The sequence below is a fragment of the Canis lupus genome, chromosome 20 (assembly GCF_003254725.2).
Source record: "Canis lupus dingo isolate Sandy chromosome 20, ASM325472v2, whole genome shotgun sequence".
Lineage (NCBI taxonomy): Eukaryota > Metazoa > Chordata > Mammalia > Carnivora > Canidae > Canis > Canis lupus.
In genome coordinates this window covers 2,664,397-2,677,011 of record NC_064262.1, presented here as the reverse complement: position 1 = coordinate 2,677,011, position 12,615 = coordinate 2,664,397, and the positions used below count along the sequence as shown (strand labels likewise).

At 56.9% G+C, this 12,615-nt stretch overlaps 1 protein-coding gene across 1 annotated transcript; it reads left to right on the top strand.

Moving 5' to 3' along the window:
* Positions 1–418: 418 nt before the first annotated feature.
* Positions 419–9,233, top strand: GATA2 (GATA binding protein 2). Its single transcript, XM_025448226.2, has 6 exons — positions 419–635; positions 1,290–1,566; positions 1,978–2,619; positions 4,495–4,640; positions 6,595–6,720; positions 7,274–9,233. The coding sequence occupies exons 2-6, from the start codon at positions 1,338–1,340 to the stop codon at positions 7,571–7,573; spliced, it is 1,443 nt and encodes a 480-aa protein (XP_025304011.1). The 5' UTR covers positions 419–635; positions 1,290–1,337; the 3' UTR covers positions 7,574–9,233.
* Positions 9,234–12,615: the final 3,382 nt, after the last annotated feature.

The following is a 12,615-nucleotide window of genomic DNA, read 5'->3' as shown; positions in this document are numbered from 1 at the left end:
CTTCAGGGCTAAAGGAGCTGGGATCCGAGAGTGGAATAGCTGGGGTCCCGGGGAGAGGACACTCAGACACCCGGAGGGTGCACCCCCCGTGCTCCCGGGGAGGGGTCCCCCGTTGGAGGTTAGTTACTGGGACGCGGGCCCTGAGGTTAGGGGGATCCAGGAGCGTTCGCGTGAGGGGGCGCAGCAGGCGGCCAGCGGGGTGAGGGTCCTGGCGGGGGCGGGGGGGCGCGCTGGCAGCAGGGGCCGCCGGGAGGGCGCTGGGAGGGGGCCCGCGGGCGGAGGGGGGCAGGCCCGCGGGTCAGTCCGGGAGTCCGGCGGCCCGAGTTGCGGGCGCAGCCAATGGGGGGCGGAGGCTGGGCGGCGCGCGGCGCTGATTGGCTGGCGCGGGCTTCTTAGGCGTGCACGGCCCCCGCTTCATGTCTGTGCAGGAGTCGCGAGCTGGCGCCAGGGCGGCCGGAGGATGCCGAGGGGCCGGAGCCGGGCGGGCCCGAGGCCGAGGCGCGCGCTGTCCCCCGCTCGAACCCCGTGAGCCCAGCGGCCTGAAGCGCAGTTCCTGAGCCCGCCGCTCCTGGGGCTCCGACCGGTGCTGATCCCCGCCCCCGAGGCCGCAGTCCCCTCCCCGCGGCGCTGCGTGTGTAAGTTTGGGGTGCGAGAGCTGGCCGGGGGCCTGGGGCGCGCCGAGCTCCGAGAGGTCTCTTCCGGGGCTCAAGGCCGCCGGGGCCGGCTGCGAGTCACTGCTTTGATGTGCCTCGGGGGAGGCCGTGGTGCGCCGCCTGGGAGTGCGCTCAGGGGCTGGCTCCCAGCCGCTGGGGCAGCGTGTGCGTGTGGGGGGCGGGGGGCGCCAAGTCGGTGTGTGTATCCGGCGCCAAGTGTAGGTATGTGAGTGCCGCTGGGATCGTGTGCCCCGGTGGGTGCCCAGGCGTCTGTCTCTAACTTTTGGTCTGTGTGTTTGTGTTTATGTAGCGGGAGGGAAGGGAGTCGGGGTGAGTGTCTGACTTAAAGAGAGACTCTGTGTGTTTGCTGGGGTCGCTGCTGTCGGGGCTTGTCCCCGAGTGTAACGCGGCGCGCACGAGCGTGCGGCTCTGGGACCGGGGGTCACCAAGCGAGTGTGCGCGCCTGAACCCTCTCCTCCGCCTTCCTTTCGTTTTGAGCTTTGAGCCTTCCTCCCACCCGGGACTGTCCCTCGGCTGCGCTCGGCTGGGGCGCGGCGGCTGCGGGACTCCGCGTGGCGGGACCTCGGGGGATGTCAGGCCGTGGCGGCGCCCCTCACGCCCCCTTCCGTCGCGCAGGGACGCCGCCACCGCCTCGGCCCAGATCCCGAGCCTCCCCCGCCGGCCATGGAGGTGGCGCCGGAGCAGCCGCGCTGGATGGCGCACCCCGCCGTGCTGAATGCGCAGCACCCCGACTCGCACCATCCGGGCCTGGCGCACAACTACATGGAGCCCGCGCAGCTGCTGCCTCCCGACGAGGTGGACGTCTTCTTCAACCACCTAGACTCGCAGGGCAACCCCTATTACGCCAACCCAGCCCACGCGCGGGCGCGCGTCTCCTACAGCCCCGCGCACGGTGAGCCCAGGGCCGGTGGGTGACTGGGAAGCCCGGCGCGGGAGGGGAGGAGGCCCCGACTGCCTGCTTCCCGGATGTGAGATCCGCAGGAGTTGGAGCAGCTGAAAAATTGGGGCGGGAAAGGTGGGGGCAGCAGCCTCTTGGGGAGGGTTTGGGCACCAGGGGGTTTCTGCCCATTTGCTGCTGGCCTGTGGGGGTTCCCTCCAGGCCTTGGTGGTCCAGTGGGTTCCTTCTGTGCCACTTGTCCTTCAGCTCCCGAGTGACATTCTTGATTATTGCCGGTTGGGGTGTTATGTTTCTGGTTTTCTTTGGGAAGAAGGTTACTGCTGGTTGTGAGTTGTGGTGTTGTGTATCTGAGTCCTGGCCAGGCTCAGCCTCTGCCCATCCTGACCCCTCTCCTTCCTCCTGCAGCTCGCCTGACTGGAGGCCAGATGTGCCGCCCACACTTGTTGCATAGTCCAGGGTTGCCCTGGCTTGACGGGGGTAAAGCTGCCCTCTCAGCCGCAGCAGCACACCACCACAATCCCTGGACCGTGAGCCCCTTTTCCAAGACACCACTCCACCCCTCAGCTGCTGGAGGCCCGGGCGGCCCCCTCTCCGTGTACCCAGGGGCAGGGGGCGGGAGTGGGGGAGGCAGCGGGAGCTCTGTGGCCTCCCTCACTCCCACTGCAGCCCACTCTGGCTCCCACCTCTTCGGATTCCCACCCACTCCACCCAAGGAAGTGTCTCCGGACCCCAGCACCACGGGGGCTGCCTCTCCAGCCTCCTCTTCCGCAGGGGGTAGCGCAGCCCGGGGGGAGGACAAGGATGGCGTCAAGTACCAGGTGTCACTGACCGATAGCATGAAGATGGAAAGCGGCAGTCCCCTGCGCCCAGGCCTGGCTGCCATGGGCACCCAGCCTGCTACACACCACCCCATCCCCACCTACCCATCCTATGTGCCGGCCGCTGCCCACGACTACAGCAGCGGACTCTTCCACCCCGGAGGCTTCCTGGGTGGCCCTGCCTCCAGCTTCACCCCTAAGCAGCGCAGCAAGGCACGCTCCTGCTCAGGTAACAGCAGGTGCCAGTGACTTAGTGGAAGTGGGGTTGGTTTGTGCTTTAGGCGGGATGTGGGGTGGGGGAGGTGGGGGGGTGGGGAGGGCTGTGATAGGGGAGACGGGGCAATGTCACCCTTCCAGATCTGGGGATGGGCGATGATCCCCTCAACAACTTCCAACAGATGTTTGAGACTCCAGCATGGGGGAGGAGGAGCCCTAAAACTTTTGTTCATTTCTTAACTGTTCCCAAGGGTCCCCAAAGTTCGTTTCCCTTCCCCCCTCCTCACCCTCCCTTCTAAGGTTGGCCACTGCCAGACTGAACACAGAACGGGAATTCCCCCTTCCCTTCCCCTTAATCTTAAGTGAAAATGTGAGCAGCCTCTTGACTTAGTGTGTGAGAGAATTCGAGACTCGAGTGACAGCAGTGAGGCTGTGTGTACGTGTGTTTGTGAGTGTGCGTGCATGCTGTGGGTGCACTCGTAGGTGCTCCAGACCCTCAAGGAATCTGGTTCTCCGACTCAATCAGTCCTATCTTGGGATTTCGATGTTTCCCAATCTCCTTGGGAGATTTCCCCCAAAGCAACATTCCCAGGGCTTTTTCCTGCTCCCTGCCCCCTGGCGTGTCCTTCATTCTCCCTGCCTGAAGGCAGGAGTGAGGGGATGAAGCTCTAAGTGCCTCTGCCCCTTTGCCGGAGGAGAGGGCTGGGGCCAAGCTGGTTTGTCTAAGAATCTGGCCAGAGAGCTGAAACCAGGGCTAGTGCCGGGCTTTTACTGTCAATGCTTACCTCCCGATCCCTTTAACCAAGGAAGAGGAAGATTTTTTTAAACTTTTACTCCTGAGTCCAGGAACCTTTCCTTGCCCCTATACATCGACAATTTAGTTGAAAGTAAATGGGGAAACATTTTCCCGGGCTACGTGATGCAGGGCATCTGGCTACCCTGCCTGATTGCTGCCGCCACCTCGGGCACCCACCCCAGCCCCGCCTGGGGAGGGGGGCCTGTTCTGCTCAGGCTGGCTACCTTGCCTTTAATTAGCCCCTTCTCCCAAGTTTGTTTTACACATTCTATTTGAATTCCAGATGGTCTTTGAGTAACAACAACAAAAAACAAAAACCAAAACCAAACAGCCCGCCATCCATCGACAGAAGACCAAGGTCACTTACTTAGTCTACTGGGCTTAAAAACGAAAGGGCTTATGGTTGATTTTATTTTAAAGAATGCCACCCTCGATCCGAGTCGGGGACCTGAATTCTAGGGCCTCAGTGGAAAAGGGGGAAGCTGGGGAGAAAGAAGGAAATCCCCCCTGCTTGAAGAACAGAAGCGGGGTGGGAGCTGCGGGCAGAGGATCCTGAGGTGGCAGACGCAGCTGGGGCAAAGGGAGAGATAGAAGAGGAGAGGAAGACCTAGAAAGTGAGCCAGGACCCTCCCAGGCCCAGCCCGGTGGAGCGGGCGACTCCCGCCACCGCCCTGCCGCCGGCGAGGTTTGCTGTAAATACCCTTTCTTTGTAGCGCGGAGAATCCCTGGGGCCCTGGCCCCACTCCTCCTTCTGCCCCGTTTCCCTTCCTTCCACAGAGAGTTTTATTTTATTTATTTTATTTTATTATTTTATTATTTTTTTCAGAGTGTTATCCTTTAATGAAGAGCTGGGTCAGTGGCCAGAGAGGGTTTTAAACAGGGAGCTTCAGCCTTAAGGCTACTTTCCGAACTCCTCTCCTGCAGGGGAACCTCCTCAGAGTTCCAAGGAAGGGGAACCTTCCTGCCCAGAGTCGGAGCTCAAAGTCACCCCGGGGCAGCCCGCTGCCGCCTTCTGGGCGCCTCCGCCCCCGACTCTCTCCCCTGACCCTGTCCGTTAAGCTGGCCTGCTGTATCTCCCTGTCCCCCCTGCAGAAGGCCGGGAGTGTGTCAACTGTGGGGCCACGGCCACCCCTCTCTGGCGGCGAGACGGCACTGGGCACTACCTGTGCAACGCCTGCGGGCTCTACCACAAGATGAACGGCCAGAACCGGCCACTCATCAAGCCCAAGCGGAGACTGGTAGGCGCGGGCAGCAGGTGGCTGGGTGGGTGGGTGGGGGGCCCAACCTGGGCTGAGCCGCGACTTATTTAAAAAATAAAAGTAACATCACCCAACCCTTCCAATGCAGCTGCTTTGCCTCAGATCCTTTTATCATTAAAATCACTTGGGGTCGCCTTTCTTTTAGGCCAGATTTTTTCGGCCCGGGCCGGTCTCCCCGGTCTGCAGCCCACCAGGTAACCTCACCCCACCGAGCTCAGGGATCCCCCACATTGAGTGTCCAAGGGCCCAGCTCCTGTGCCCTGGCCTCTGGCTAACTCTTTTTAAAAATAGGGCCATGAAGTAAGTTTCCTTGTAGCCCAGCACACAATCTCCTCGCGCTTATTTAAATAAAACACACACTCACACCAACCACCAAAAAAACCTGCCCTTTATTATTTTTCCATGGAGTCACCTATACTGTGTATTTTCATTTGAGTGATTTAAAAAAAATGCCCTTTCGGATCTCCTGCCGGAGTTTCCTATCCGGACATCTGCAGCCTGAAGATAAGGAAACTTCGCGTATCTGTTTCCGGACTCCGCGAGTTTTAGAGCCTCTCCTCGGCTCAATCCTGCCTCTCGCTGGGCTGTTTTGAAATTTCTAATACCCTCCGCTCTGCAAATAATGCGTAAAATGCTAAGAATAATAAATATATTTTTTTTCAAGGCGAAGTGATTTACGAGGCTTAAATCGCTTGCCACTTTGGGGGCCCCCTCCCCCTCCACCCGAGTGAGCGAGGCGGGGTGAGGGCCCAGGTGGGGGTAGGGGTAGAGGATACCACGTTGGCCCTTGAGTCAGAATTCCAGCTCCAGGCTGCTTACTCACCCTCACCTCCCTGCCCCCCTGCCCCCACCAGGCAGCAGTCAGGCAGGTCCCTCCAGCGGCGCTCCTGTGCTCTTTGCCTGGTGCTAGGAGCTCCGGCCCAGGCCGGCCCAGCCTCTGATGGTCTCCTTCCCCCAGCCGTCCTGCTGCCTGCTGCTCTTTGGGAGCTGGTGGGGCGGTGGTGGTGGTGGTGGTGGTGGTGGTGGTGGCCTGGGAGGGGGACAGGGCGGGGGGGGGGCTGGGGGGGGTGACAGATGAGTTCTGTCACCGTGGGGCTGGTGCTTATGGGCCCACAAGAGGGCATCTGCTTTCTCCGGTCAAGACTCTCTTACTTTCCTTTGTCAGGAGACTTCAGGTCCCTTCTCCAGAAACCAGACACTCATTTCCAGTCCCCCTCTGGTCTGCATTCCCTGAGGGGCTATGGGGCCGCTAGCGCTCTGTGGTTTGGGGTACAGCGTGCCTGATGGACCAGCATTGTGGTGATGGGAATGTTCTGGCTCTGCACTGTCCACTGTGGTTGTGACTGTTGATTCCTTGAAATGTAGCTAATGCCATAGAAGGAATTGAATTTCTCATTTTACTAAATTGTAGTTCAGTTGAATTCAAATAGCTCCCACGTGGCTAGTGGCTACATACGGGATGGAGCAGCTCTAGACTCCCTAAACAGTTGACGTCCCCACCCTGGGCAGGTACAAGGTTCCCCTGCCCTGGCCTCTGTGGTGCCATCACGCCCAGGGTTGTGGAGTTTGAAAGGAGGCACGTGAGAATGCAGCGCCAGACCCAGGGGCTCCAAAGGGATGGAGCCAACCTCCTCAGGGCCTCAGTTTACCTGTCTGTGAAGTTTGTTTGATGGTTGGGGGAAGTAGCTGATTTGTCCTTTTAGCTTTGCAACCCGGTTGATACTGAGATCAGGCTTCTAAGTGTTCTTTAAGTTCTGCACTGGTTTCGGTCTCAAATTCTAAAATTCCACGGCTTCGGAGATGCCTGGATTCCCTTGTGAGATTTCCCACTCCTGGGCTAAGTTGGGAGGGATGGGGTGGGGCGAGGGTCCGGAAGGGAGGTCGAAGTGGGGCGTGGGAGCCCAGCCTGCTGACGCCGCCTCTCCCCTCCCAGTCCGCCGCCAGGAGAGCCGGCACCTGTTGTGCAAATTGTCAGACGACAACCACCACCTTATGGCGCCGAAACGCCAACGGGGACCCTGTCTGCAACGCCTGTGGCCTCTACTACAAGCTTCACAATGTGAGTCTGCCCCGCCCCTGCCCGCCCCGTCCCTCCCGGGGGACCGCTCCCTCTTTGTGCTGCCAGGCGAGGGGCCCCAGCCACAATCTCCAGCGTGGCTTGGCTTGGGAGGCGGCTGCCGCTGGGCTGGGCAAGCTCCCAGTGCCAGAAGGGCTTCCCATAAGAGGGGACAAGCTGGCTAGAGGTGTGTCCCCCAAAGCGGGGGGGGGGGGGGGGGGGGGGTGGTGCGGGGGGGCGGGGAGGGTGTGCTGCAGGTCCAGGGAAGTGGTGCCTCTTTAAACACAAAAAAGACAGGCATACAGTTTGGTTGTGTTGATGTGGGGGCGGTACTGGCACTTAGTGGGCTCAGTGCCCTGCAGGTCCCACACAGTGAAAAGCCCTTTTCTGGAAAGCGTAGCACGCTGGCTTGGCAGGGAAGACCATGATGGGCCGAGGGCATTTGCAGGTGGGATCCCTGTCCAGACCTGCCTTTGCCCCCATGTGGAAGCTGGGGGTGGGGGTCTTGTTCTGGGAAGGGAACTGGATCTCCTGAAGGTTTTGTGGTTGCCCCCAGGTCAACAGGCCACTGACCATGAAGAAGGAAGGGATCCAAACTAGGAATCGGAAGATGTCCACCAAGTCCAAGAAGAACAAGAAAGGTGCAGAGTGCTTTGAGGAGCTGTCCAAGTGTATGCAGGAGAAGGCCTCCCCCTTCAGCGCTGCTGCCCTGGCTGGACACATGGCGCCCGTGGGCCACCTCCCACCATTCAGCCACTCGGGACACATCTTGCCCACCCCAACGCCCATCCACCCCTCCTCCAGCCTCTCCTTTGGCCACCCCCACCCATCCAGCATGGTGACCGCCATGGGCTAGGGCCAGGCCCCCGGCAATCGGATGGAGAGATGCCGAGAAGGGTGGCCAGCAATGCAAGGCTGGGCACCCCTAGGCAGGGTGGGCTACACCCTTAGCGGTCTGCCCTTCCCCGAAGACTGATGCCACTCCTGCCAGCCCAGCCGGAGCCCCACGCTGCCTCTCCTGTGGGCGCTCCCCTTGGCCCTCAGCGGTCACTGTGAAGATCCTCACCCAGGCTACGAGGCAGCCTTGGCCCGGCTCACTGCCCAGGTGGGGTTTCCATCATGGATTGTTCAGAGAACAGAACGGACAACTTTATGAAGAGAAGGGGTGGGGGGTAGGGGACAGACGAAGAAAGCTGTTTTTAGAAGGAGAAGGGAGTAGGCCAAAATAATTTATTTTGTTCTCTTTTCTAACAAGGACTGGGAGACAGAGATCTGAGCTGCCCCCTGAGTTCTCTGGGTTTTCTTTTGCTCCAAGGGCCACCTGGCCCATCTGCTTGCTAGGGCCCTGGGGGTAGGTGTGCGAGGGGCTGGGGGGTGGCCTGCATCTTCTCCCCTGGCTTCCTCTCCTGAAGCAGCTGAAGCCCAGGTTGGGCTGAGCCAGTGCAGGCAGGCCACCAGCCCGGGGAGGCGGCGCGGTGCGTGCCCTGGCGGCCAGGCCCAGTAGGGCAGAGACAATCATGGGCGGTCCTGCGCAGATTCCCAGGCCAGGGCTGGGTCACAGGAAGGAAACAACATTTTCTTGAGAGGGGAAATGTCTCCCAGATCTCTCCCCTGGCTCTGAGGCCGAAGCTGGTGTGACCCGTGTACCCTTAACAAGCCTGAGCCACAGCCTGACTCCTTTGCCAGGTGGACCCCTGTACATACATCCCTTTTCTGCTAACCCCTCAACCCCTTCCCCTCCCACTCTGAGACAAAAGAAAAAAATATATATCTATATAAAAAGACTGCATAAGCTTAACTCGCTGAGGAGTTAGTTGTTTTATTTTTAAACTCATTTTGGGTCCAGTCAATTGTACGTTGCCACGGAAGCCCTCGCTATGGAAAGGAATAAAACCTACAAACCAAGGCTGTAGCTTCGCAATTATTTTTGGAAAAGTACTTGGATCCCACAGCCCTAGGATGGGGAGCCCGGGGCCTGGGGAGGCTGCTCTTGGCTTCCAGGGGCTGGTCTGGCAGGTGGCGAGGCAGGGGTTGGGGGTGGGTCCAAGGAGAGGCCACGACCCTGCTGGGGTCCCTGGAGACGCCTGGGTTCTGCTCTGCTTCGCTGTGGCTGTCTGGATCCTTCCCAAGGTACAGCTGTACATAACTGTGTCCGAGCTTAGATTCTGTATGCGGAGGAGGTGGGTGCGGCGGCCGGCAAGGGCCTGGCCGGGAGGAGGATCCTGCCGAGCCGAGCCGATGTAGTCGACCAAGTGCAATATGGGCCGGCGATCGCTGAGGGGGTGGGGGGCACCGCAGCCAGAAGTAACTTATTTTGTACTAGTATCCGCATAAGATAAAGAATCAGCAGTATTTTCTGTTTTTATGTTTTATTTGGCTTGTTTTATTTTGGATTAGTGAACTAAGTTATTGCTAATTATGTACAACATTTATATATTGTCTGTAAAAAATTGTATGCTATCCTCCTATTCCTTTAAAGTGAATACTGTTAAGAATAATAAAATACTTTTTGTGAATGCCTCTGGCCGGTCTTGTGGGCTCCCGGGCTGCTGAGTCCTGGGTGTGGAGATTGGCAGTCAGACTAATGGGTCCTCCCGGGCCCAGTGATTTAGAGAGAAGGGCTCCTGGAATAGGGGATGGGGCGGTTTGGCTGGGGTGGGAGATCCTGATCCCCCCTGCATTGCTCCCATCTGAATTTCCTCACTGTCACCCCACTGGGGCTCCTGGTGGATAGGTGGCTACTGGGGAAGCATGAGGAGGCCATGGTTTCTCCAGCCTTTGGTCTACACACTGATCCTTTTCCTGGGGCGTTTGTGGAACCCAAATGCTCTTGTGGAACAAGAGCCGCCCCTGCCCTCTACTCCATCCATTTCCTCCCAGATACTGATCAGTTCCTGTTTCTGAGCTACCTGGTCATCAATATTCCTGTTCATTGACAGATGTGATCACCAATGTTTTTGATCACTGATGTCACTGATTGCTGTCATCTTCTGTCAACAAAGCTGGTCATTGGAGATGGCTACCATGACTGATACTCTTCATTAGTGACAGGTCTGATCACCAGAGCCTGTGACCATAGACATCTGATTACTAACAACTGATCACCAACACTCAATCACCAATATTTTATCAATGCCTCCGATCAGTGACATGTCTGGTCACCGACAGCCATGAAGTGTGATCACCAGTGCTTCAGTGACTGTCTTGGCTTACTAGTAATACACCTGGTCATGAGTATCGCCTACCACCAATATTGCTGATCAGCACCTCTATTCATGTTTAATATTCCGTGTGTCTGGTGCCAACATCTCTGACGACCATTGTGTTTCTTCAGTATTTCTATTCACCAGATTTGTGACCCCTGGCACCTCTTATCATTCATGTTCTTGATTCCTGATGCTCTAGTCTTCAACACACCCAGTCATTGGTATCCTAGTTCATCAAGAAGCATGATCACCAATGTCACTAATCAATGGTTTTCTAATCATTGATAGATCTGATCACTCATATGTCTCTCCAATATCTCTAATCACATTATTTTCATCACCAATGTCTCCTTAACAGTGACTTTGGTCACTTGTCTCTAGTCACCAACATCTCTAACCAACAATATGCCTAATGACCAATGTCTCTGATCATGGGCTCCTCTTTCCACCAAATTTTCTGTCAGTGCAATCACCAGTGGCCCTGGTGACTGACATCCCTGGCTCCTCAGTGTGAATCACCTGGCTTCTAATGTCCAGCATAGGGATTGTAGAGTCTCATCTTCCAAGTCCCTGATGACCAGTGTCCCTTATATCCTGATTCCGGGGGGCACTGACTACTACCAGCCCCCTGGTCATCAGTATCCCTTAGCCACCTGTGTCTCTGTCACTAAAGTCTCTAACCATTGCTGCCTTTGGTCCCCATTAGATCACTCATCTGCAAGATCTCTGGGTGTCTCCAGCCATTGAATATGATCACTTGTCTCCTCTATGCTCAGTCATTAAGGATACGGGCACCAGTATCCTTCACTAACACTCCTGTTGCTCACTTCTTCAGTCCCCCATGTTCATGATCAATGATGAATCATATATCAAATCAATGCTGATCACCAAGACCTCCTGTTCCTCAGTGTACAGCCACTACCTCTCTGATCATGTGTTTGAATGATGTCATCTCTCACGATGCCACTGTCTCTAATTACAAGTCATTCTATTCATATGTCCCTGATGGATGACTTCTTTTAGCCCTAATCACCATTTCTGATACCCTGAGTCCATGACAATTAGGATTTCTGAAGTTCAACTTCCTTGCTCCTTGGCAGCCCTGATGTCCACATGTTCCAGAAGGCCCCTCCTTTCATCCTTCCCATCCCAGGCTGCTGGTGCTGGCAGGGTGCTTGTTAGGCCCAGAGAAGCAATGGTCCTGTGGAGGCCACATGATGCCTGCTGTGAAGTCCCAGATACCCCAGCCCATCAGGGTAGAGCAGCAGAAGCATCCCTGGGACTCTGACATAGGAGCCCTCTGCTAAGTGCCACCACCCTAACCCACCTAAGTGGTGCTAGGTGCCACCACCCTAACCCACCTCCTTTTCCTATAGACTAGAAAGCTAGAAAGGCAGAACCACCCCAGTGCATAGCTGGCTGGGCACTTGACTGCCCCTCTCAGCCCTTCCCCAGCTCATGGCATTTTGGCCTCCCCTCCATCAGCTACAGTTACAGTGAGGGCGGGAAAGGTCCTGCCCTCCCATGCCCTGGCTCTTGACTGCAGGATTGTGTGTCTATATGATCACGTACTCAAGTGTGCATGTATGTATGCCTGTTGAACACCTCCTACACACCAGGCACTCTTCTAGGTATGGGGGCTACTCCACTGCATGTAACAAACAAGAATTCCTGTCCTTGAGGAGCTTATCTTCTATGCAGTAAACACATTAATGACTCTACCTGGCCTCTGGCAAATCATCCTATTCCCTGGCCCCAAATCCAGAGCTCAGAGACAGAACCTGGAGTCCAGAGCTTTGAGTCCACAACCGGTACCCCAGTACTCAAGAACCAGACTCAAAACACAGAGCCTGTCCCCCAAATCCAGAACTTAGAGCTTGGAGCTCAGAATCCAGAACTCCTATCCAACTGGGGCCCAGAACCTGGACCTCAGAATTCAGATCTCAGAACATGGAGCCCAGAACCCAGAGCCCTGAGCATGGACTCTCAAATCCATAGCCCAGAGCTTGAGGCTCAGAACTCAGGACCTAGTACCAAGGATGTGGAGCCCAGGGCCGAGAATCTAGATCCCAGAGCGGCAATGTGGTTCTGGACCCGAAGGCTAGAATGCAGAGCCCAGAAGAACCATGGAAAGAGGCCCCTTGCCCCCTGTTTCTCATTACTGCCCTGGTCTTAGTTCCTTCTTACTGTCAACCAATATTTTTGGAGCTTCCAGTGGCAGACACTGTTGAAGGTGTCCGAAGCAGCCAGCAAGAAACAAATAGATGAGTGGATCCCCTCTGCCTGCAACATCCGGTCCAAGAGGCCAGGGACTGTGTCTGTCACTTTTGTGTCTCCATCTCCTCTAACGAGCCCGAGGTAGGTGCTTCCCAGATGTCTGTTGGATAGATTCATTCACTTATCCCACATGTGTTTGTTGATGCTGTTGGTTGGTGGCATTCTGGGGTGGGGATGAAACACACACATCTTGCCCTGATGAATCAGCTCTCTCTGGCTGCCAGGAAACTCTTGGAGGGAAGGGGTTGTTTCTGACAAAGGCAGCAGCCAGAGCTGGGGAAGGCTGTGGTGGCAGTGGTAGGAATGGTGTTGAGTGGGTGACCACCAGGAGCGGGGACACATGTGGCTTTGGAGGCCCTAAGCTCAAGCCCCAGGCACTCCTGCCCTTGCAGCTTCTGTTCCCTCCGCCATAAAA

Excerpts from the sequence above, each read along its gene's own strand:
- GATA2 (XM_025448226.2), top strand. The coding sequence starts at position 1,338 with ATGGAGGTGGCGCCGGAGCAGCCGCGCTGGATGGCGCACCCCGCCGTG. Across the intron at positions 1,567-1,977 it reads CTCCTACAGCCCCGCGCACG|CTCGCCTGACTGGAGGCCAG; the intron begins GTGAGCCCAGGG and ends TTCCTCCTGCAG. Across the intron at positions 2,620-4,494 it reads CAAGGCACGCTCCTGCTCAG|AAGGCCGGGAGTGTGTCAAC; the intron begins GTAACAGCAGGT and ends TCCCCCCTGCAG.